Source organism: Populus euphratica, unplaced genomic scaffold, assembly GCF_000495115.2.
Source record: "Populus euphratica unplaced genomic scaffold, PopEup_1.0 scaffold295.1, whole genome shotgun sequence".
Lineage (NCBI taxonomy): Eukaryota > Viridiplantae > Streptophyta > Magnoliopsida > Malpighiales > Salicaceae > Populus > Populus euphratica.
Genome location: NW_011500173.1, coordinates 25,218 through 51,291, shown reverse-complemented (window position 1 = coordinate 51,291; position 26,074 = coordinate 25,218). Strand labels below are relative to the sequence as shown.

The window sequence follows — 26,074 nt, the reverse complement described above, 5'->3', positions numbered from 1 at the left end:
GTTCTCTAAAGAACTGAAAACGACTTATCGAAGAACAACTGTCTTCGTGGCGTCATCCTTATACTTCTCGTTCGCGAATCAATATTCGTTGGGTGGGGGTTTTCGTTTTTAATAGTGCTGGTGCCTAGGTACAAGTTATCTTTGTGTCACACTCCTATCAAACCTGATTTATTTGGCTTTCCGGGAATTGGTATCTTTGCGTGTGGGTTGTGTAACCATGTGATCACGAGGTTCGCATCAGTTGAGGTAAGAATCAACAATGAATTCATGTTAATACCAATCAACACTTCGAACTTCATCTAGTTAGTTCATATCTTGTAGGCTGGTCTCTAAGAAGAAAGCTCAAAACAAAACAATGTAGCATAAATATTTGACCAATTCCAGACTCGGGAAAGTTTAACTAATAAAAGAGTGATATTCTATGAGTGATATATAACCTTGTCTCCTTTCCTTACTGCAACAGCTAGCATCTGTTATAACAGTTGTCTCATTGTTTCGTAAGAAAATTGCAATCTAATGTTAAACATCAGTCGATGGCCCAAGTATACAAGTATTCATTTCGAATCATGTAGTCATTAAAAGTATATATTATGCATTGTGTAATTGATGTTTGTTTATCTACAGTATACCTTTCCCTTGAGTATGCCTAGCTAGCATGCACACAAATCATTAAAGTTTCGTGATGCTAGCAGAGTCAGATTTGTCCAGTATATTCAATAGGAAAGTTAGAATACATTTAGGGTCACTAATGGATCTCTTGTCATTCTTTGGATCCTGAATCCCAAAGAAATTTAGTTTTGCAACTATATCAGTAGAAAATCCTTGTATCAGAATATAGATGGTTTCAAACTCGGAGTCCATATTTACATGATCTGAACTAGTATGGAAGAGATTGGATGATACAAGTTAACAGGAAGAAGTCATACAGTTTTTCCATCTGTGGTGATTATGGTGGCGTCTCTGCCCTTGATTTCTGTAACTTCACCATCCATCCATGCTTCCTCAGGATCCTCTATCCACACGTGGGATCCAACTATGATGTTTACTGGAGTTCCCTGGATCATCATCCAAGAAGAAGAGCATAAATTAAATTATTTCAACATTGTGCTTGCAAATCAAAGAACGGAGAGTGAATCAAACAAAAAACCATGATCAGGGAGAGCTTACCATATTGAAAAGATTATTATATGATCATCAAATAAACTTCAGAATGAGAATGAATATAGGAAGCAAGTGAAAATGTGATTGTTTTGAGAAAGAGAGAATAGAAGAAGAAATGCATTAGCTAGCCAGAATGGAGAATGGAAGTGTCGTTTTAATCCAAAGAAGGATGGACATATATCTTAGTGTTGGATTAAAGAAGTTGAAAAGGTAGAGGGAGTGCAGGGTGGTCGCAACTCAAAAGCAAAAGGTTGCAGGCAGGCAGCCACCCTCGCCTCCCGCTCCCACTCCATTGCCACCCTTTTTGCTCATCACACATAGGATGCTGACTTGGCGCCACAAGAAGCCCTCGCATGAATTACAATCTCTTCATTTCTTAAGGCACACGTAGTAGCTACAACTAGAATTTAATCCTCATCAACTTGCTGGTAGATACATTTATGCTATGGTGATGGCTAAAGTCATGGTGCTGTTCCATTGAATGATCGCAGTCTATTGTTTCTGGACAGGGCTCATTTTTCATAATTTGTAGTACTAGTTTAGCAGCATTGTTAAATCGGTAGGTAAGTTTAGTTGATTTTTCATTTCTAATTTATGATGGTTTATGTGTGTTAGTGCACTTGAAAATGTTATTAACTTTGGGTCCAAGTTAGATAATTCTAATCAATTTAAAATAATATTATTTTAATTTTTTTATTAAAATAAATTAATTTTAACTGAATTGATTGAATTTTAAATTATTCTATTTAGTTAGCTTTCATTGTATTTAATTTCAAATTTCATGGATAATTGAATTTAATAACATTACGGAGGGTTTGAGTTATGTGTTGGATAATTCTAATTAATTTAAAATAATATTATTTTTTTTAAATAAACTAATTTCGACCAAGTTGATTGAGTTTTGAATTATTCTATTTAGTTAATTTTTTTTAATATAAAATATGATTTATAAAGTTTACCTGCAAGTTGACTGGATGACTGGATTTAATAATATCATTATATGCACAAAGTTTTGAATTAATAGTGTTTTTTTAAAATTATTATTTTATATTTTTTTATTATCTTGATTTGTTTATATTACAAACAAAATTTTAAATATAAAAATTATTTTAATATATAGTTTTTAAAAATATTTTAAAAGTTATCCTTTGAACATTCTCAAATAGGTCTAAAGTCAACGAGACTTGGGAGAAAGAACCGAAGAAGGGGACGGATTGGTGATTCTCATTCATTTGTAAAGATGAAAGAAACAGGAAAGCTGATTTCAAGAATCCAGTCACAGAAAGACACCAGCATATTTCTCGAAAGGAAATCATGAACCCAGTGGACCATGACCACATGCACCCCTCTTTACCATTACCATACCTGAGGGAGAGGGCCCTTTGGGCTGTGGGACTTTTCTTTCCGGTGAGAGGCTGGTGGAGAGGATATGCATGCCGGTGCCGGATTTTGGCCATTTCACGTCGGGAAAAAAGGTCCTGCGCCGTAGGACCTCAAATACAATAAAAAAAGCTTACTCTTCATGACTCCAGCCGAGCCACTTTTGCTTTTGGTTTTTTATTTATTTAATGGTCATTTTTAATGTAGAATTTACTTTTTAAATAATATAAATTATATTTTATAATTTTATAAAAAAAATTTAAAATTTAAAATTCATTTGATTCTTCAATGTAATATTAAAATCTTAATGACCAAACAATTATGAATTTAAATTTTATAATCCCTACTTATTTAATAAAAATTAAATATAAAATAGTATAAATCAGTATAAATTTCAAGGTTAAAAGTTTTTCACTTGAAGAAATATATTAAAAAATAATATAAATCATATCTTGAAATTTCACTTAAAAACTTAAAACTTTAAGCTATATTGATTCTTTGACAGGATTTTAAATCATTATTTATATTTATTAAGGTTGTGCTATCAAGTGTTGGGGGATAAACTAAAACAGTATTTGCTTTTATGATACAATTAAATTATATATATGAAAAATCTTGATTTTTTTTATATTAATACTTTAATAGATGGATTGTTTTAATATATTAATATCAAACATCATTTTTTTAAAATATATTATTTTAATATATTTTTTAATAATAAATATTTTAAAAATAAATCCACCTCGAACCAACTCAACTGTCAACATGCTTTCATGAGATATGTTTATTAATTCATTAATAACTTGTTTAAAAGTGTAGTTATAATTATTTTTAAATAATTTTTTATGTTAAAATTCATACTAATAGATTTTTTATATTAGCATCTTAAAATAATTTAAATGATTGTCTTATGTTATTAGAGTGTAAGCTCTCTTTTTTTCAGTGTAAAAATAGCTATGTTTTAAAATTTATTTTTAATATTAATATGTTAAAATAATATAATAATATAAAAAATAAATTATGTTAAAATAATATAATAATATAAAAAATTAATTATTTTAAAAATATTTAAAAAAAAAACTCACCTTTTTAATTTTCATCCAGGATGTGGGGATTGAGTCTTAAAAAAAATGGGGCTCTGTACTTTGCATCTGTCCGGAGGCTGGGCGCTCTTGCTGTCCTGACTCCTGACTCCTGAGACAGAGTTAGTGATGATGCACATGTACATGTTGGCTTGCTTTTAACCCCTAATCTTCCAATGCCAGAACATGCTAGATTGGACACCAGAACTCCAGTTGGATGGAAGAAAGCTGCTCTTTATTATGTCTTCTGTTAACATGGGCAGATCAAGAAATTGTCAGGAGAGTCGGGTTTAAATTTAAATTTTATCAATTTTTATTTTAAATACTAAAGAGAAAATTAATTTTTTTTATAAAAACACAAAAACTCAAGCCCCACCAGTCTCCCCTACGCATCAAATATTATTATAAATAAATATATCAATGTTCTATCTAGTCTAATTTTATGTATTGAATGTTATCATATTTTTATAATCTATTGGGGTAAATTTTTTATTACCAGAACCTCTCTTGCACATATTTTTCTATATTCTCTTATAGAAAGGCTTCTAAAGATCTTGGTTTATCCATCATCAAATATCTATATTTTATATCATTAAATGTCTATATTTTATATTAAAAAATAATATAAATTATATTTTAAAATTTTATATAATAGTTTAAGTTATTGTATTGAAATAGTTCTTTGATAAGATATCAAAACTTTAATGATTAAATAATTATGAATTTGAATTTTATTATATTTTTATTTTTTTCTAATAAAATATAAGATAATACAAGACTTTACAAATTCCAGATCAAAAGAGCTTTCTTTTTAATTAGAATATTATAAAATAATAAAAAATTATTATTAAAATTTTACTTAACAATTTAATTTAAGTTATTTGGTTAAAAACACAAATATATTTAATTATAAATTGTTTGAAATCATTTCGCTAATATAAGTAAATTTAATTAGAATATTTAATTTAAATAGCATTAATAAATAAATTAAATTTATACATCTAGAAAAAATAAAATTCAATTTATTTTATTTTATTTTTTATATTATCCTCGTCGTCTTCATTTTATTATTTCAAAGATCTCTTAAAAAAAGATGGATAAACATTTATGTTGAGAAGTTAGTTTTAACGTTAATTTCTTCTTTTTGGTGTAGTGAATTAAAAAAGTTGATTTCTAATTTATTTTTATTTTTTTTTTATTATGAGGGTTTTTTTTGTATAGTTCTTGTATTGCATTGGAAAAAAAATCATTTATAAAAAAATAATTTCAAGTATCATTGTATTTATATAATTTCAACACAAAGTTTATTAATAAAAGTGTTGATATTAATATAAAACCCAATAAAAAAAATTAATATCCATGTTCGAAATGTTTTTTAAAAAAGCTATATATATTTATAATAGTTGAACCTTTTTTTTCCTTAAATTTTCTTTATTTAGGTTTATAAATTTATTTTTTAGCATCTGGATTCGTATTTGTATTTATTTTCATTTGACAGTGATTTCCCTTATTTGTTGTTTTTTTTAATAAATCTTTTGAAAATATTATTTCTGGCTGAGGAAGAAGATTGAGATTACTGGACAATCATGAATCTTTTATCAATAAAGTCTAATAACACAGTATGTTTACTCCATTCATTTATAATTATTTTAATAATGTGTTCTTACTAGTCCCATCATGGTAATTATAAGATTACAGGCTTCTGTATCTTGAAATTATTTTACTTTATATGTTTCAATTTTATCGGTTTATTTTAAATTATTAATGTGCTCACATTAAAATTAAAATTAACACAACAAAAAATTTAAAAAATTAAAAACTTTTGAAATCTAAAATTATTTATCAACATCATTCGAGTAGACAGATAAATCTTGTTTATTTTTGTATTTCAAAAATGATTTTGAAAAAATTTAAATTTAATTTTTTTTATTTTAAATTAATATTTTTTTTATTTTTATATTATTTTGAAGCACAAATATCAAAAATAATTTTTTAAAATAAAAAATATATTTTTAATATATTTTAAAATAAAAATTATTTTAAAATAAAACAAAAACTAAATTTACAAACACAACTGTATATGCATCATTGCTGTCGCTATTAAATTTAAGTGATAGAGAAAGAGGAAACTTTCTTGTTGTGCATGTGACAAGTCAACCTCTATCTATATTTATCTCATCACCAAGCAATGGTCAGGTAATTTTGATTTTTATATTTTAATTTGATTGTCATTATTAAAAAGATTATTTGGTAATGTGATAATGATTGATTTTTAGAATATTTTTTTATTTGAAATTATATTAAAATAATATTTATTTTTTATTTTTTAAAATTTATTTTTAATACTAACATATTAATTTTTTTTGTAGACACTGAAAAAATATATAAAAAAATAAAATAAAATTATTTTTAAAAAACCTTTCTAAAACACCATAAAGATTTCATAAAATTATTTTTGGGTGGGAGGGGGGAAGGCTATCTAATTTTCGAATTCCAAAATGTCATCACGGGAAGTGAACTGGCAAGAGGATAAAAAAAAAAAAAAAAGAGGTGATGCTGTCCTTTTCGACTTTTCAGTTTTCACCAAAAGGCGTAATTGAAGCTAGCTAGCTAGCTATCATAATTCCTTGCAGAAACTTCAAAAGGTTCCTGTCACAAATTATTAACCCATGATCAATAAAGTATAAATAAAATCACCATTGAAAATTATACATTTCCTCAAAACCATCCTTTTGCCCCCACCAGCATAACTGTACAATTCCCCCGCCTCACTTGGCAAATTCTGGATTCGTCTCCGTGTATATATAATGAATAAAGCATTAAGTGTTCGTTAATTCTCCACTTTACAGCAAAAGCAAAGCACAGGGAGCAAAAGAGGTGAGGGAGGGGGATATTCATAAGATAAGCGTCGGCAATCTTTATTGGATTGTAGTGGGAAACCATTTGTCTGTATATGAAGTGGTAGGGAATGGATCAAATCAAGAGGTGATTAGTGGGGGTAGGGGGGTGCGCAGGATAAGCTGCGTTGAGCAGGCAGGAAGGCAAATCAGGTCTCAAACGTGGCCACTCACTCCCACTACTATATCTCTAATATCTAGTTGGCAACACCACAATTCCATCCTCGTCCCAGATGCTAACACCGCTACAACCTCAACTTGTTGAATTATGAAACACTGCTGCCTGTAGAAGCCTGCTCTTCGAACTTCCCAACTGGGCTCTGCTAAACTTGCTAATTTATTACTACTTTCTTCTTATATATAGTGCATTCCTGGTATCTTTTTAGTAATTAATTTGGTTGAGGGGTATACATATTAATCGTTTGGTAATGATGGCGGCACATTTACTGAGGAGGAGCTGGGGTAGCACTATCAGCTTGTTGATAGTGATTTTATTGCTATCCTGCAGCTCCCAAATGACATCCGCAGCAGCAGCACCTGCTTCAGGCAAAAGCAGCAGCAGCAGCATATCTATGTCTCAGCACAAAATGTTGGATGTTCACCAGCACTTGAAGCGCCTGAACAAGCCTCCTCTTAAAACCATCAAGGTCAGCTCCTCGTCCTACCTGATTATTTTTCTTTTTACTTCTTTCTCATCTCTAATCAATTCCCTTAATTCCCTTACTTTCTTCTGGTTGCTATCAATCTATTATTGCCTTTACCCTTTTCAAGTTGTTGGTCTTCATCATCCATTCGTTCAACTACTCTTGTAATAATTATTGCAAATCGTGTACTGTATAACAGAGCCCGGATGGAGATATCATCGACTGCGTCCATATTGCTCACCAACCGGCTTTTGATCATCCTCTGCTCAAGAACCATACAATTCAGGTAAGTCCACTGTTAATTGCGTGTGTGTGTAACAGCTAGCTAGCTACATAATTTATCTAGGTTGTTAATTAGCGTCCTGTGACTGGTTGCAGACGAGACCAAATTTCCACCCAGAAGGGACTAAGTTCGAGGAAAGCAAAAGGGTGTCTGCACAGAAAGCAACATCGTCAAAACCAATAACCCAGTTGTGGCACTTGAAAGGAAGGTGTCCTGAAGGAACTATTCCCATAAGGCGAACTAAAAAAGATGATGTATTAAGGGCAAGCTCCGTTGAAAGGTTTGGCAAGAAGAAGCCCACTAAAATTCCTCATCAACCCAGGTCTGCACAACCTGACCTCATTACTCAAACTGGCCACCAGGTACGTACTTCAAAGTTATATTCATAGTACTTAATCAATAATTATTTTAATTCAGTAGCTAACTAGCTAGCATTTAAGCGAACGCATAGATAGTGAAGGAAATTAAAGAAGCTTAGTTACTTTAATTACTAATTTCAGCTGTAGCTTTAACTCTCTTGGTTGCTTCTATAATTAATTTGTTCTGACAGATAATATTTGTTTTTCTTGCTTGGAGTCTTTATTAGCATGCGATAGTATATGTGGAAGGAGATAAGTATTATGGAGCTAAGGCCACCATTAACGTTTGGGAGCCCAAAACTCAGCAGCCTAACGAATTCAGCTTGTCTCAAATCTGGATCCTTGGAGGTACTTTTGGTCAAGATCTTAACAGCATTGAAGCTGGATGGCAGGTAGTTATTTTATCTTAAGTTAATTAATATTCTTTTTAAAAAATCATACATTATTATTACCATCAATCTGTATATATTATCTTGCTTGGTCTTTAATTATACCTCTGTAAATAACAGGTTAGTCCAGATCTATATGGAGATAACAGAACAAGACTCTTCACATATTGGACAGTAAGTACTACTAACTAATGAATTTGTCTTCGTTATTTTTAAGTATTATTTCTTGTTTTCATGATCAGTACCTTCATTTATTAAACATTAATAATGGGTTGGCCAGACTTTTAATTACTTATAATGGAGTAATTAATGTTGATTGATTGTCTTGTGACAGAGTGACGCCTATCAAGCCACAGGTTGCTACAATCTGCTGTGCACAGGCTTTATTCAAATCAACAATGAAATAGCGATGGGTGCAAGCATCTATCCTGTGTCTGGCTACCGTGGCTCCCAGTATGATATCAGCCTTCTTGTTTGGAAGGTAGACGAGTATAATTTAAGAAACATGTAAATTGATCTACCTGCATTTGTGTTTTGAAAATTAAATAAACGAAACGCAGAGAATCTCTGACATATAAATGGCGCAATGCATGTCTTTATCGTATTATGCATGCATCTTATGATGTTGTTTTCCTTCAAAATATTTGAGACCAGACTGTACCTGCATGTGAGTTGGCATTCAGTAATGTTCTCTGTGTTGTCTGTAGGACCCGAAAGAGGGAAACTGGTGGATTCAATTTGGGAATGACTACGTGCTAGGATACTGGCCAGGCTTCCTCTTTTCCTACTTGACAGACAGCGCAACGATGATAGAGTGGGGAGGTGAGATTGTAAACTCAGAATCAGATGAGCAACACACAACAACTGAAATGGGGAGCGGGCATTTCCCTGAAGAAGGGTTTGGAAAAGCTGGCTACTTCAGGAATATTCAAATTGTTGACGGATCCAATAGTCTCAGAGATCCTAAAGGGCTTGGCACTTTTACCGAGCAATCCAGTTGCTATGATGTCCAGAACGGCAGGAGTGGTGATTGGGGCACCTACTTTTTCTATGGTGGCCCTGGAAGAAACCCCAATTGCCCATGATCGACGACGACGATGTCCTCATCCATCCCTTTTTTCTTTTTTCTTCGTGTCTCTGTATTAGTACGAGTAAACTGTACATCATTTCTTATTCTTTAGGCTAGGGAGCTAAGGTGTACGTGAGCCTTTCTTTCCTTCTGCATGTGCGGTGTGCTGACTAGCTGGTTTCCACTCCCTCCAGATATTCCTTATTTAAGTTGTGGTATGAGGTAGAAGAAAGAGAAGAGTGATCAGTTTCTTTAACTCAAGAAATTGGATTATCATTTCTGTCAATCAACTTGTTTACGTATATTATGCTGTCATTGACTGCTTTCTCCATTAATTCTTTGGAGTGCAAATATATAATTTATTACTTGTCTTTTGTGGTGTCCATTAACTGAAAAGTGGGCCTGTGCGATGATGCTGTGGGACTCTTTGTAAAATATATTTAAATTTTCAATTGAATTCTATCATAAAATATAAATTAATGTGTTAAAATTTAGGTGTATTTTTATTAATTAATTAGAAATTAGTTTAAAACTTCACTGATGAAACTTTTAAAGATGATTTTTGAACTTGTCAGATTTGATTTTAAAAAAAAACTCTACAGTTTTATCCCTTCATCAGTTTGAAAAGAAAATCTCACATCCAAAAAATTAACGGTAGCTTTGATTATTATTTTTAACCTAATAGCTTTGATTTTGTGTTAATCGGTGTTTCTTAAGAAAAAATTGTGTTGAAGATGAGGTTGGTTGAATCTAATTGTAGTGCGTTGCTTTTTGACAATTGACAATTCAAACTCTCCCATGGTTTTTGTAGTGGTTGCATTTTTGTGATTATATAAAAGAGAATGCTAGACTTTCTTTTTAGTGACGGGAATTCTGGTGATGGAGAGGATTTCAAGTGATTATGTTCGAGCACTGCTCTTTTTTTTTTTACTTGGGTGAATTTTATTGCTAAAACATAATTATGGAGAAAATTAATTATGCATGAACAATAAATCTTCAACTAGGAGGACTGATAAATTTATTAGACCTTTTTTATTGTAAATTTGGCTATATTATTTATTAAATTTAGCTAGAAGAATTTATAATATATTTATAAATTATAATTTTATTATGATATTTTAAGTTGTATTATAGTTTAAATAATATGTATAGAATTAGTGAAAAATACTGAAAGACTCGTGTGGAGCTCAGAAAAATTCTGTAATAAGTGTTGGGATCGGATTAAGTACTTGAGCTCATTAAAAGTGAATAAATTCAAACACGTTGCTTATACTCACATATATTTATATTAGGTTTGGGGTACACGCTCAAGCATGTTGCCAGAGCCCATGCACCTAGCCAATTATAGGCTTGGGCTATCATGCCTGAGTCAATTTTTCTTTACCCGTAGCTATATATTGGGCTTAAGCTTGATAACCAAAGTTTAAATATGTTTTTTGAGCTTATTTTAGAGGAATTTTTGGGTCTATCTAGGATATTTTTAAGTTTATTTTATTTGAATATATAAGTGCCTAGCAATTTTCTTTCTCCTACTTTATATATATTTATATTTGTATTGTATTGGATTAAAAAAAATATAAATATTGTAGGTGTATCTAATAATACATATAATACTAATGTATATATTTAAGGTTGAGTTTGATACTCTATTCATTATTCCAAGATTGTATTTGTCCAATCCTAAGTTTTTATTATTATTATTATTATTATTTTATTACATATATTTAAATTAGTTTGCGCACAACTCGACTAATTTCACAGCCCGAGCCTGAAGCACTCTTCCAATCCTAAGCTTTAGATGTATTGTTAATGGTCAATCAAGCATTGCTGGTTGACAAATTTAGCTTTAAATATTACATGAACGATGGCAATGTTCCCGTCAATTTGCCAGTAGTTATTTAATGCAAGTGCTTACGATGATGTTGAGATCCGATGGACTGGAAGAGTGCTTCTTCTTCTTGTTTTTTGGGAGATCTCATCATGTATGTGTATTTATTCAGATGGCCATGTCGTCATTGTTATAGCATTAAAGTTTAAATAGAGATAAAAGAGAGGGAGAGAGTCTTTTCCGTATTAAAAATAGATAAATAGGTCAAAGATAAGTGGATTAAGAGTGAGTTTACTCATTTTAACCATAATAATAATGGTATCTTTATTTACTGGAGAAAACGCACTGGGCATTCCAGCTTAAAACAAAGGAGGGGAAGCTTCCCATACACACAGGCAGACATGAATGAAATGAGGTACAACTATTCTATTTCACTCGAAATATATAGGAGCACATGGATCGGAAAGCATTCACCAGAGCATTTCCATTTCAACTAAGTAATCCTGCAAAAGGAACAAATTTTGGTTAACATAGAGATGTATAGGTAGCTGCAGTGAAAAGAAAAGAGCAGACATTGATGGAAGTCATCAGAGTGAGAGAGTTGGCAATTGTATCTTACTTGGAACAATCAACATTGGGTGAAACGGTGAAAGGCAAGGTGATTCCACAGTTAGCCGGAAGAGCCTGTGCTAACTGGGGCTTTGGGTTCATTTGCTTGGAAGCTGACTTGATGCAGTTACAAGCTGATTGCTTGTCAGCCGTGGTTGATGCAGCAGCTTGAATAGATGAGATTCCCGAACAGCACGCAGCAGGTGGTTTCCCAGTGCCATTCATGAGGTAGTTCACACAAGGCCTCAGGTCCTTGATTACATCACTGCAAGAAATTGCAGCATCAGAAGGTGGAGTGACTAAAAGAAACATCATGAGAGCAGCCATGGCTGCCGCTGCTATACTTGGAGAGTTCATGGAACCGGAGGAGGTGAGATAAGACTAACTTGGAGCATTTCCCTTTACACTTGTTTCAATTTTATAGGGAACCTGGAGGGATACTCACATATACACGAAAGGTTAGAAAATTCTAAAATTGCAATGATTCAGTTGCTAATGAGTGCAAGAAAATAAAAAGAAGAAATGATCCAAACAAAGGAGTATAAAATTCAAATTAGGTGGGACTAATGAAGAAAATTGTCCCATATTAACTCATGCAAGAATGTCTGCAATACTAATTTCCTGAAACAAGACTTATTGTTCAATAATCGGCATCAAAAGGGGGCTCTGTCTTCTCCCGAGTCCCTAGTGCCTCAATTTCCCACTAGAGGCTAATCCTGTCGAGCAGTCCGAAAAATTCACTATTTCTGACCACTCCATCCTGAGTAAAAACGTTATTAGTGCTCTACTGAAGGATGAAATACGCAACTGGACGCATCCAGTTGCATTCATAATCCATTAGAGCAAATAACATCCGCAGGCCGAAAACCTAATACGGAATCCAGAAGTAAAGTCAAACCCTGAGTGTAAACATTTTGAGTTAGCACCATATATTATATCTAGTTCCTAGTTAAAAGTATAAAGAACAGAAAATCAATCTGACACTCAGTCTCCTAAAAGGATATCTCAACCATCCATAATTTTTTCTAATAGATTAATCGATAAAGTAAAGCAAGGGCATCAGGCTATTGTCTACGTTTACAACAGCCTGGCGGTTCAGAATTTTCTTTCCTTTGTGTTACTTATGTTGTTCAACTTAGTCGACTAGACATATTATATTACAACACAACAAATATCTTCCCCTACAAGTGGTGGTGTTTGTAGTGCTTGGTTCATCCCATGTGTTGACGATGAAGCAAAAGACTACCAAAACAAATGTCGGTGCAATCAGTGAGATTAGACTGGTTATGTTGCGGACGGGAAACATCATACGTTCATTATAGTGATGTTCTCTTGACTGCAGACAATGCCTGCAAGTATTAACCCAAGGGAATCAATGAGGTCTATATTTGTTACTCTTCCAGTTTCCTTGAAATTATGCCAAGAGGGCGCTAGCTTTTGTCTAAAAGCACATCAATATCACCACAAATCTATTGTTATTGGAGACAACTGCTCTGCTCGATGCACGACGCAATGAGGTCAGAATTTAGATGTATGCTGTCAAAATACTGAAGTGCTGCACTTTCATGAGGATGAACTCTGTTAGAAACTGCAACAATTGACACTGCTTTAAATTTCTAACCAGCTGGGCCTTGCATGTATTCTTTTATGTCCATTGATTCTTGAACCTTCTTCATTGAATTCTGCATTCAAACAGAAATACAAACAACGCAAAATCTTTGTTACAAAGCATTGGGACAATTCATTCAAAAGAAAATAATACGCAACTTTAAAAATGATTTACTTTAGCCTTGAGTAATGTTGCCAAAATGATTAGCAGAATTACCTATACCCTTTTTTAAATTAAGTTCACAATTACCATATTGTCACCTACTTGAAATTTATAGCATGCAGATCCCTTGATCTTACTTAAGGTTAATAGGTTAGTGTATATACGATCTAATCAATCAATTAATTATATATAAAATTTACTTTATTCATGTAAATATATTTACTTTATTTATAAAAAATTATTTATATTTAATATTCATCAAATATTCAATTAATAAATTAAATATTTGATTAATAAATCTAGAGTAACAATAAAGTTTCTAGGACAAAAATTCTTTGTAAATAAAATTATAAAATTGTTATAATTATAAAATTCCTATTGCATCAAAGTATTGTTTCTAATAAATATTCTTAGTTAATATTTTATTAAGATTAGATATTAAGTAGAGCTATTGAGACTGATACAGGTTATGTTTTTTTTTCTTTATAAAAAGAAGTAATTGTCCTCATAAGTTGGAGGATAAAGAATACCTAGAACTAATATGTTGATGCTTATCATATGACATATTCACCAAATTGACTCTCATGAGAATTTCATATGAAGAGATCATCTGTATTTATGAAAAGGCTCATGTAATGATTGTGCAAGCAATCCGTAGACTTGAGGTCATTGAGTTATTTTAGATAAAAGATGTTATGTTTAGATCCTGCTATACATTGTCCTAATCAATGATAACAAATGAACAGATATTGAGTATATCATGAGCTATATGAAAGTGTATAAGTAATCAAGAGATAATTAATCACTCTTTGTGAATTAGAAAAAATATTTTATATATTCTTAAATAATATTAATTGTAAATCTTTGAACAATGTAGAATGAGATTTGTAAAGAGTTTCAAATCTCATAAAAAAAGTCAACAATTATGGTGTTAAAAACAAATATGATTTGACATAGTCGACACACTTTATGCTATAATGTCTAAATTGAAAAATTATTGATGAAGAGATAATAATTACACTGATAAACTGATCACTGAAATGTTAAATCAAACTACTTATGACTTTTCTAATACTTGATTTTCAAATATAAATCAATCAATTATTGAATTGATAATAACTTAATTAATTTAATCTTATTTTATTAATGATTATGATTTATATTTGGATCAACTTATTAGAAAACTTAATGGGTCACACTTATAAAAATTATTGATCAAAAATTAAAATAGAATGATTAATCAAGTATGAATTGATTATAAATAAGTTTTAGAAATTAAGGACTAGATTGTAATTTATATAGAAAATTACAATTCTAAATCTAGAAAAATTAAGTTGGAACTTGATTGAATAAATTTTTAAAATTATCTTGAAATAATATATATAATATTATTAGGGGGCAAATTGATATTTTATCATTTATAGAGTTTTTATATTTTTCTATAAATAAAAAGTTATGTTTCTTATTTTTTAAGGGGTGATGTAAGTAGAGTATAGTACATAAATACATAAAACACAAAAGAAAAGAGTTAACATTTTAAGGTATAACAATCTCTCTTTTAAAAGAGTTTAAGATATTTTTCAGTAGAAGTTCGCGTGGATTATCATTGGAGACCGGATAATTAGATAATTTGTGGTTTTCAACAACTGAAACAAATATTTAAAATAAAAAACAACATCTAATCTTCGGGTAATCTTCACATAAAACCTTAAAACAACTCTAAATTTATTTAATGAACTTATTGAAACTCTAAAAAAATTAATTATTGTTTTTATTGAGTATATATATTTTAACGAAAAAACGAAAGTGAGGGTGGAATCTAATACCAATTCTTAAAATGAACAAGTTAGCAAATACAATAATTACCGTATTGTTTTCATAGCAAACAGAGAATCTCTTTCTACAGCTTTCTAACGAAAGTAAGGCAACAAAACTTCATCTACGAATGTTGAGGTTTCTACTTAGGAAGTTTCCTTCGTTTATTTATTTCTTTTCCATTTTTTTTCTCTGGATTGAATTTTTTCTGTTGTTTTTTATGCAAGCATATAACCTCAAGACACCAAACAGAGAACAGGCTACATCAAGTAGATGAACATGTCTTGGAGGAGTTTAAAAAGGAAAGACATTTGATTAGCGTCAATTACTAGAACATAAATACAGTGTATTACTCCAAGCAATTCTGAAGCATCTTACAGACAATTAACACAACTGGTTTCCACCAGAAGGAATGAATGTGCAAATGCGAAAGGAGACAATAATTTTCTGTCTCCAAAGTGGAAAATATAAGGAGATATATATGTAACTACTGAATAGAATCATAGATTAAATAAACGAAAGACGCATTAACTTGAAACTACTCCATTCCATTCTGTCTTCGAAGGAAGCATTAACTTGAAAATCCATTCTGTCTTCGAAGGAAAAAAAAAACATTTCAAAATAAATTTTATTACGGTAACTCTTAAATAAGTTCACACACAAATCCATATCCAGCATATCTATGTTCTGATAGCAGAAATGTCTATCGATTTGGACATTCAATTTCAGAAAATTACAAGGTCAACAAAAATCCCACACTTATCTAATCACTTGGATGAACTGTGTTGCACATGCCAGGGTTCTTGATGCACCAGAGAGGCTGAAGTGGTTCAGCTCTGATTCCTTTGTTGACCATTCTATGTCTCCACTCATTTAAACGATCCATTGCCTCTGCATATCTCTTCTTTCCTGACTCATCCCTGTTCCCTGACCATAAAGTCTCAGCCATTGCTGAAGCTCTTGGCCAAATCCGCACGTCCAAAACTGTTGGGTCTGCTTGCTCTGACCATAATGCTACTTCACCCCCTAGCACCAATTTGGTTTCCTCCGGAGTCAACCCATATGCTATGTCATAGTTATATATGGTTTGCCATGTTTTGAAAGGTCCACACCATGATCCACCATTGCCACTGCCACCACGGTCCACACCATGATCCACCATTGCCACTGTCATCACTTGTTGGTGGTGGATCATATTGGCTGTCATTCCCAGGAAAATCGCCGTGGCCACAATCCAAATAATAAAACTCTGAGGATGAGACAATAGCTCTGTAACCAGAAGAAACAATCAGTTTTGTGTTGTTGGGACCTTTATTCCATGTCTGTAGGATAGTATGCTCAGGTGGAAGAAATGAAGGGTCCACCTTGACATCAGCATCCAACAAAATATCTTCCCAGTAAACCACCGTGCGATTGAGGGACACAATGTAAGGGAAGGTTGTGTTCACAAATTTCTCAAGGAGTTGACTGAGAGTTCCATTTTTGGATAGGAAGGACTGAATGGCCGGGTCAGCTTTCCAACAGCCTGGGATGATTTCATCACCTCCAGCATGGAAAAACCGTTCAGGAAACAAGGCAACTGCATCACCAATCACATTTTTTAGAACTTGGTAGGTATTTGGGTTCAAAGGATTTAGCTGGCCAGTTCCTGGTTCTGATGCAAGCCGGTCAGCCCATTCACTTTCAGCCGGCCACCAGAACATGTTTGCGCAAGTCACGATATCTGGATAGGCTTCAGCCCACGATCCTGTATGTGCTGCAATTACCAATAATTCCTATAAGTCAGGTCTTTCAAATAGCCTTTGAATCAAGAACCAGATAAAAAAAGGATGATATATTCACTCCTCCATCGCGTTATAGTTACAAGAAACCAACTCTTCCCAGTGTGTTCAAACGATTTTACCAGTTCATTTTTCTTATTAACATTCCTATTGCATTTCACATTCTACTAGTTCAAACTGAAGAACAACTATTAAGTTTTTGAAACTCTTATCAAACTCAAGAACAAATATTAAGTTTTTGGTGGGGAATAGAATTCATTAAAAGAGCCTTAGAACGAGAGAAAAAGGGATGATATTGGTGGGGAATAGAATTACAATCTCATCGTTAACTGGACCACATTGCAAGAAACTAACTTTTTTGAATTCAAAATAGCCTTTTCTGGATCACATTCCTATTGCTTTACGAATTTGAATAAGATTTAGCATAAGTGCATCAAATAAAATGCTGAGTTAGAGCTGAGTTAAGTTATTGTCTCTCTTTCATTGAAAGAAGAAAAATCTGTGAAGGGAACCTAACAACTTTCAGGTTCGAACTAAAGCCAAATATATAATATACAGCATCAGTACGAAATTGATCCATTGACACATTGTCTATATATTATAGGAGAAATGCTTAATCCTAAATTCCTGGTACTTGTAGATTGAGTGAGAGATTACATACTGTACACAATCACATATCATTTTAGATAGGAAATGAAAATTCTGGCTATATATTTATGCATCGTTTGTTTGATCTGATAAACAAATGTGGAACCATGTCTCTGTAGTGAGTTCGGCATCTGCAGTGTCAGATTAATAATTTGCTGTGGAAATTAATCAAGAACTTGTATGATCATGATATCTAACCTTATCCCAGAAAAAGAAGGATATCTAACAAACTTGATATTTCACAAAATCAGTAGGCATGATGTTTGCCACTCTAGTCACTAGAGCATGTAATTAATTAATTAATTATTCCCGATCTCCTAATGAATAGAACAATTGATTAAGCTTGGGGCATTAATGAAAATAGTCAATATACCTGGAGAATCAATTTCCGGTAGAACCCTGACGCCATGCTCCAAACCAAACCGAACAATTGTTGCAACATCAGCTGGAGAGTAGAGCATGTCATTCCCATAAGACCCTTTTTCAGCAAGAGCAGGCTCAGATGGAAGCATTAAAGGAAAAGAGTGAGAATCGGTAACGTGCCAATGGAAAACGTTGAGCTTATTAGCACTCATGGCTTTGATGGTCCTCAAAATGTCATCCACTGGGTAGTAATTCCTAGAGGTATCCAAAATGATCCCTCTATGCTCAAACAGAGGCGAGTCCCACACGTCGAGCCCAACAGGGACAAGCAATGGTTTCAATCCCCAAACCAGTTGAGAAAACGTCTCCAGACCCCTCATGGCGCCCCATACAGTCTCGGCCGGCAGATTGGCGGTGGAGCTAGCAGTGGGGATGACAAGGGCGTAGGACTCGTCAACGGAGTGTTGGAGTGGGGCGGCGAGGTCTTTGACAGTGATGGTCAGGACCTGCAAATGAGGGGATGAGTTGGAGAGGTTGACTGGGGGAGGAACGAGAGGGCGGTGGTGCTCCGTGAGGATTTGGAGGCGGTAACGTTTGACGGCAGGGGAAAGATGTTGGTGGTAGGGGGAGGAGATAGTGAAGTTCGGGGAGAGAATAGTGGCGAGTGGGCTCGGCCAAGACAGGGTCCTTGGCTTCGGCCATATCCATTGAGCTGATGTTGCTGTAAGGGAGGCACTAACAAGCAAGAAAAACAATATTAAGAACAAGGAACAGCGGCTGCTTATTACCAAGTTCCTCGTCATGCTTACTAAATTGGATTGGTTAAGGAAATACTAACTCCATGGAAGAGCAAGCTACAGGAACATGTATATATAGGATCGAAAGAAGTAGCTCGCAAGAAAAACAGAAGTCCATTCTTGTGTTGTCTTTTGCTGGTACTTTGACCTGTTTTGTAACAAGTAGTTCTTGTTTGTTTGTAGGTGGAGCTTAGCAAGTGGCTTTTCCATTTGCTGCATTCTCGGACGTTGACGATGCTCTTCAATTTCTACTCTGGTCTCCGTCCCTCTAATTGCATAAAATTAATCGCATAAACGTCAGGCTTGCTTCACAAATGAGAAGTTAATCCTAGGGTTTGTTTCCTTCTCTTGGATTCCTGTTTTTCGATGATACCAAAACCGAAGAATGTTGCTTTTTGCGGTGTTTTTGTATTTTCATGGGATTCAACTGGTATTGCTGAATTAAACAGGGGCGGATTGATCTTCAAGTGAATGTTTTGCATCGTGTAGTGATTTGTTTTACCTTTTAAAAGCAAGATGACATATACCTATTTTGAGGGTATTTTTAGCATTTCAAATTTAACTGCACATTGAATTAATAAACTTACCCTTGGAAGTAAAAAAAAAAGGGTGTGAAAGGGCATTTGTGTATTTTTATCTTTTGGTTTTTGGGTAATTATCAAATTAATGGAGAGGTTGTTAGTTATTTTCTAGTTATACAATATTATTTACATAACACTTTCAATTGTACCTCCGTAACCAGCAGGTGTGTGTGTCTTCTTCGTTTCTGATTCGCTGTCAACAATTGTTTTTTTTTTTCCTCTCTCATTCAAAAATTCAATGCAGACCCTTAATTACTTTTGTTCTCAGAATCGATTCCTGATCTTTTAATTAGTATTTATTTTATTAGAAATAGTTTATAAAAAAAGAAATTGTTTCAATTTTATCCCCTCTAAAGTTTTTTATCCTTGAAATCTAGTCCTTAAAAAATTCAATACAACCCTTCAATTAGGTTTTTTTTTTTTACAGATTTTATCATTGGTCTTTTGATTAGTATTTTTTATTTGAAATAATTTATAAAATTGAATTTTTTTTAATTTCATCCCTAATGAATTTTTTCATATGTTTGATATGATTCAAATTCATTTAATCTCTATTTATTTTATTTCAAATGATTTATAGAATTAGTTTTTTTTTCGATTTTATTCTCCTTAGGTTTTTTTCCTATTGAATTTTTAAACTTTAAGACTTTTTCAGTTTAGTTTGATTTTATTTTATAATTTTATTTCTCAATATTAAATTTTCCGGGTATTAACCTTCTTGTTTGAGCTTGGGTTTAAAGTTTATCAAGTTATGATTTTGAGATATCAATTTAGGGTTAGGAATTTCGCGCTTTGTTTGTTTCATTTTTTTTTAATATATTTTTTGGTTTCATCATATGGTATTTATTTTTTATTTGCAATGAGATTTTTCTAACTTTTTTATGAGTAACACGAGTTCTTTTAGGTTTTTTTACTAGATCTACCTCTTTTTAAAGAAATTTTTTAATTACATTAAATTAATTTATTTCACCCTTTAATTTGGTATAGCCTCGGTGTTATTTGTTGGATATTACTCTTTTATTAAGATTTTTTTAATTAAATTAATTGATCTCACCATTTAACATTAAATATATATTTAAGATTCTTAGTTGAGCGAAGGAGTGAATTTTTGAGCGAAGGAGTGAAATTTAATAGTTTATGTCTTTAAAAGATTAACTGAGATTTAGAAAGTTCACTCGAATTTAATTAATTTCTTCCCTTTTTTTAGTTTATTTTTTTTAATTTCATTCTCAAATATTTTTTTCTCTTATTTCTTCCCTTTTTTTAGTTTATTTTTTTAATTTCATTCTCAAATATTTTTCTCTTTTTTTTTTTAATTTTCATATTTCAACATTGTATTTATTAAAAATTCAACTTTGTTATTTATTTTAGTTTTCTTTATACGTGGATATCATGGACTTAAAAAAAAAATATTTTGATATTGAGTTGATTCTTGATTTTGAAAATGTCTATTTTTATCATATAATTAAATAAAATATTTTTTAAAAAATTATTATATTCAAAGGAGTTCATAACTTAAGTCATGAGTTTGATGAGTTAACCTAAATTAATAAGGATTTATCTAATATATTATTGTCTTAATATTTTTTTAAGAAAAGAATCTATATTGAAAAAGTTTTAAAATCAAACTATATTTTTATTAGTTATCTAAGGTTTTTTTAACCTACTAAGTCAGTCGAGTTGTACTAAAACAATTTCTATATAATTTAATTTAAAATTTAAATTAAGAAAAAACAAAAGTATAATCGAGAGATTTCATCTTCGTGAGTTGAATTTAATAATATTATCAAGGAATTTTTCTTAATTTAATCATAATTGTTTTACATGTTAAAAAGCTATGGCTATTAGTGCAGGGAGTTATCTAGTTCTTACCATACCGATTGGTGCACACATGGTGGTATTTGTTTTCTAGTTTTTTTTTTTGTTAAATATTTAATTAATCTACGAAGACTTTTAAGATACTTATTTCATAACTACTAATACTTAAAATATATGAAATATATAAAAATAAATAAATAATCTATTTTGGTGCATCATCTTGGGGTCCTGCTGACTTCCTCTATTCTAAAAGTAAGTTTGAGAATGAAATTCAAATTATATACTTTTAAATTTTAAATTTTTTTGGTTAAAAATTATTTTTTTATTTTTTTAGATCATTTTAATATGTTAATTTTAAAAATATTTTTTTAAAAAATATAAAAATATATTATTTTAATACATTTCTAAATAAAAAATATTTTAAACCGTAATTATTATCACAATTCCAAACAAACCGTAATTACACTATAAATGCTTAAAACCCTAACAAATATATTAAATAATTTTTTGTACCAAAATACATGTTAATAATATTTTTTCATTTTTAAATAAAAAATATTTTAAACCATAATTACTACTATAATTCCAAATAAACCATAACTACACTTTACACTATAAGTGTTTAAAACCTTAATAAAATTATTAAATAACTTTTCATGTTAAAATACATGTTAATGATATTTAAAAAAAAATTATTTTTAATTTCAGTATATTAAAATAATTTAAAAATACTAAAAATATATTAATTTAAAATTAATAAAATTAATTTTTCATACCAAAATACATCTCAATAATATTTCCCCTCATTTCATATCCTGATCCCTTTGTCCTGCAGAAGACATCACTTCTAATCTCCTGTCTAAGTACGTATCATCATCCTGCATCCATTCAACATTCATTAAAATACTATGTGAGTCTATTAAATTAAAATCAGTGCTCTAATATCAGTTGTAATACCCCAATAATAATATTGTCAATATAAACAATTATTGATAAACCATTACTCCACACACACACATGGTATGTTTTTCGACAGAGTTTCCCATTATTTTTTCATACAATGTTATTGACACTTTATCCAATCATCCTGATCAACATATATGTTTTCATACCAATAATTATTTATATATAATTCCATTTATTACACATTCAAATACAATTTATTTGAAAGAACATATAATAAATGGAATTATATAGAAATAATTATTTCTAAGAATTCACAACACTTGAAGCCCACGCGCCAAAATTAACGAAAACACCCTCGCATTAAATTCTATGTCATTATATCATCTAGAAAACTACTTATAAATTTATCTTTTACAATATTCAAAAGAGAGTGATTTAATATGCATACCTTACACACCATTAAAATTTGCATGCCAAGTTGAGTCTAAAATACTTCGTTAATACATGGAACCCACCAAGATAAGCTATACCCTAATTCCTACTGATCCTGTCTGGCGGACCTAAAATAAAACAAATAAGTTATCATAATTTATTAAATTACTTAACCCATGAAATTTATTATTCATACTATAAGTCATACCTCACAAAATCTTATTCAGCATGATCCAACAAAACACGTGGAGATAGACAGATATTTTATCAAGCAAAACCTTGAAGAAAAGATCATCCAGTTTGTTTTTGTCAAATCAGAAAATTAACTAGCAGATATATTGACAAAGGCAATTTCCAGTAGAATTTTTCATGATTCACTTGACAAGTTGAACATTAAAAATATTTATGCACCAACTTAAAAGAAAGTATTAGCATGAGCTATTAGAAGTTACAAAAAAAATAAAACACCAGTTGTATCAACTTTCTAATTGCATTTGTATATACCAACTCTCTAGTTTCCAGACTTAAATCTAGGAGAGGCTGTAATATAAAAGTAGATTAGTTAAAACACATCTCTAAACTCCTTCCCCCGTATCTCTATATATAGACCGTGAGTCAATTAATAAAGGAAGTCAGTCTGCTTCTCCAGAAAATCTGAGATGTCCTGCAGAAGACATCACTTCTAATCTCTTGTCTAAGTAAATATCATCATCCTGCATCCATTCAACATTCATTAAAATATTATGTGAGTCTATTAAAAAATTGGTGGTATTTGCATGCCAAGTTAGGTCTACAATACTTCATTAATACATGGAACCCACCAACACTTCATTTCAACAAGATTTCTCACTTACGCATTATTTTTCATGGTATATAACAGTTATGAACACCTTAGACTATATTCTTCAATTCTCATCTAAAGAACCCTAATCTTTTATCCCTAAAAATCCCATCAAAACCAACTAAATCTAGTACGTAAAACATGTTTAATTGTCTAAATACTTTACCAAATAAAGATTTGAGTTTTCACCACTTACCGATCAAAAGTCTTCCAACTTCTATATATTTTTCCTCAAAGATTGCCGTCCTTCTCCCTCTAATATTTCACACTTGATTTTTCTCTTAAATGAGTTATTAAGTGTTTAATTGCACAAAATCTCACTTCTCTCACTTTAATTCTTGATTTTTTTCTAAAGTTTCTTAACGTTTTTTCCTCGCAATTCTAGAATACTCTCAAGCTCTCTTTGTTTTTCTTATGGCCGGCCATGTTGGCTATCTACACTTGTATCTTTTGTGTTTCCCGGATATTTTTTTTTTATCCAGATTCTGTTGTTTGTTCCTTTATGCTGAATTTAAACTCATCTATTTTCAATTTCATTTAATTATATTTCACTATTTTTTTCTCACTCAAGCATCACCGTCTGTCCAAGTTTTATTCACGTTTCTGTATTTTTTTTTTCTCAAATATTTTCAGAATTCTAAAACACATGCACCAAACATTTCATTTTATCTTATCCGTAGATTATCTTCCCTTTATGGTAAATATTTTGGATAATTTTATTTTCCCTTCTTTTTTTTAGGTGTTTACATTTTCTTACTTTTTTTTCACTTCTATGATATTTTCTATTCATTTTGAAAAAAAAAACATTTTATCCAAAGTTTTTTTTTAATGATTTGTTCCAATTCCTTTTGAAACTCGACTTGGTCTAAGCTCTAGGTCTTTTAAATTACGAGTCAACTTATCAGGTCAAGCATAACTTTAAAATAGTATATTTTGAATTTGAGTTTTTGAATTATTTTTTTTTCATATTTTTTCTTTACTCTCTTAATTTTTTATTTTTTTTAAGATTCCTTTGTGAATTTATGGCCTTAAGAATTTTTAATTTTTCCCTTCAATTTAATATTTGATAATATTTGAGATTTTGACCTTTAATTTTTTTTTATTTTTTATTCTTAGCCCTTTTATCAAATTTTAATTTATTTTTAATTTCATCATTGGATTTATAATCTTGAATTTTTTTCAATTCCATCTGTGTTTGCTAGTATTATTTGTTTTTGAATTTTTTTGTCATTGATTTTCTTTTTTTGGTTTCATCTTTTATTGTTTTGATTATTGAAGATTGACAATCATTATTTTTTTTAATTTTTTCCCTATGATATCAATTCATTTAATTTTTTTTTCTCTTTTAAAATACACTTATAACACTTAAGCATTGTGTTTTTACACTTCAAAAAAATCAGCTTAGCCCACAGCTAGTAACAATAGCTATTTGAAAAGGAAAATTATTGTTAACATTATTGTTACTCTTCTCAATATCTTACTGTTCTAATTATTCATTATAACAGTAATTTTTTTTTTATTTGCTCTTTTTTTCTTTTCTTTTTACTTTTCTTTTTCTTATTTTTTTTTATATTTCAACATTGCGTTTATTGGACATTCAACTTTGTTATTTATTTTAGTTTTCTTTATACAAGGTTATCATGGTCTCAGAAAAACATCCTCGTATTGAGTTGATGCTTAGTTTTGTAGGCGTTTATTTTTTATCATATAATTAAATAAAAATAATTTTTCTAAATAAAAATAAAATTATTAAATTCAATGAAGTTCATAATCTAGATTGCAAATTTGATGAGTTAACCTTGGTTAATCAGAATTTATTCAAAACATTGTAGTCTCAAAAACTTTTTAAGAAAGGATATTTTCTAGAAAATATTTTTAAAATCAAATCATATTTTCACTAGTCGTTTAAATTTTCTTTAACCTGCTAAGTTGACCAGGTCATGCCAGGACAACTCATATATAATTTAATTTTAAACTCGAGTTAAACAAAAAAGTATAGTTGGGAGATTTCATGTTTGATATGTTGAGTTGAATTTAATGACACTGTAATTTTTTTTAATTTGAGCATAATTGTTTTACATGTAAAAAAAATATGTTGGTAGTGCAGGGAATCAATTGGTGCATTCATGGTGGTATTTTTATTTAGTTTATTTTTTTGTTAAATAGTACTTAATAACCAAAGTTTAAAGTATGTTTTTACATGTATATTAGGCTGGGGTTTAATAATCAAAGTTTAAAGTATGTTTTTTAGGTCTATTTTAGAGGATTTTTAGGGTCTATCTATGGTTTTTTTAAGTCCATCAATTTTCTTTCTCCTCCTTTATATATATTTATATAGTAGTTCATTAAAAAAAATATAAATGTTGTAGGTGTATCTAAAAATACATATAATACCAATGTATATATTTAAGGTTGAGTTTGATACTCTATCCATTATTCATTTGGTATTCATTAAGTTCCAGCCGAATTCTCATCCATATTAAATGAATATTAAATGAATAGTAGATTGTATTTGTCCAATCTTAAGTTATTATTTTTATTTTTAATATGAATATTTGTATCAGCTTATATATACTTTAATTAATTTTATAAACCCGAATCTAGTTGACCTAATTGGCAA

General features: G+C 30.7%; 4 protein-coding genes across 5 annotated transcripts in view; 1 reads left to right on the top strand and 3 right to left on the bottom strand.

The window, feature by feature from the left end:
- The first annotated feature begins 6,567 nt into the window (after positions 1-6,567).
- On the top strand, positions 6,568-9,635 carry LOC105111378 (uncharacterized). Its single transcript, XM_011006706.1, has 7 exons — positions 6,568-7,167; positions 7,364-7,450; positions 7,543-7,809; positions 8,034-8,198; positions 8,316-8,369; positions 8,530-8,676; positions 8,903-9,635. The coding sequence occupies exons 1-7, from the start codon at positions 6,949-6,951 to the stop codon at positions 9,278-9,280; spliced, it is 1,317 nt and encodes a 438-aa protein (XP_011005008.1). The 5' UTR covers positions 6,568-6,948; the 3' UTR covers positions 9,281-9,635.
- A 1,755-nt stretch (positions 9,636-11,390) lies between these two features.
- LOC105111394 (beta-hexosaminidase 2-like) overlaps positions 11,391-26,074 on the bottom strand; it is a 33,677-nt gene continuing 18,993 nt past the window's right edge. The window contains exons 5-6 of the mRNA XM_011006731.1: positions 11,712-12,130; positions 11,391-11,595 (exon numbers count right to left, since the gene is read on the bottom strand). The gene's annotated coding sequence lies outside the window, so the exon portion shown is untranslated. The remainder of the gene's footprint in view (positions 11,596-11,711; positions 12,131-26,074) is intronic.
- Positions 11,586-12,028, bottom strand: LOC105111395 (non-specific lipid-transfer protein 8-like). The gene is made up of 2 exons (XM_011006732.1): positions 11,712-12,028; positions 11,586-11,595 (listed from the first exon to the last, which is right to left on the bottom strand). Exons 1-2 carry the CDS (start codon positions 12,026-12,028, stop codon positions 11,586-11,588), a joined length of 327 nt encoding a protein of 108 aa, XP_011005034.1.
- HEXO2 (beta-hexosaminidase 2) lies at positions 13,295-19,337 on the bottom strand. Of its 2 annotated transcripts, XM_011006703.1 has the most exons (4): positions 18,090-19,337; positions 16,447-17,043; positions 16,047-16,409; positions 13,295-13,383 (listed from the first exon to the last, which is right to left on the bottom strand). In XM_011006703.1, the coding sequence occupies exons 1-3, from the start codon at positions 18,880-18,882 to the stop codon at positions 16,051-16,053; spliced, it is 1,749 nt and encodes a 582-aa protein (XP_011005005.1). In that variant the 5' UTR covers positions 18,883-19,337; the 3' UTR covers positions 13,295-13,383; positions 16,047-16,050. The 2 variants fall into 2 exon arrangements, with proteins under 2 accessions (XP_011005005.1, XP_011005004.1); XM_011006702.1 differs by lacking the exon at positions 13,295-13,383 and having other exon boundaries at positions 15,894-16,409.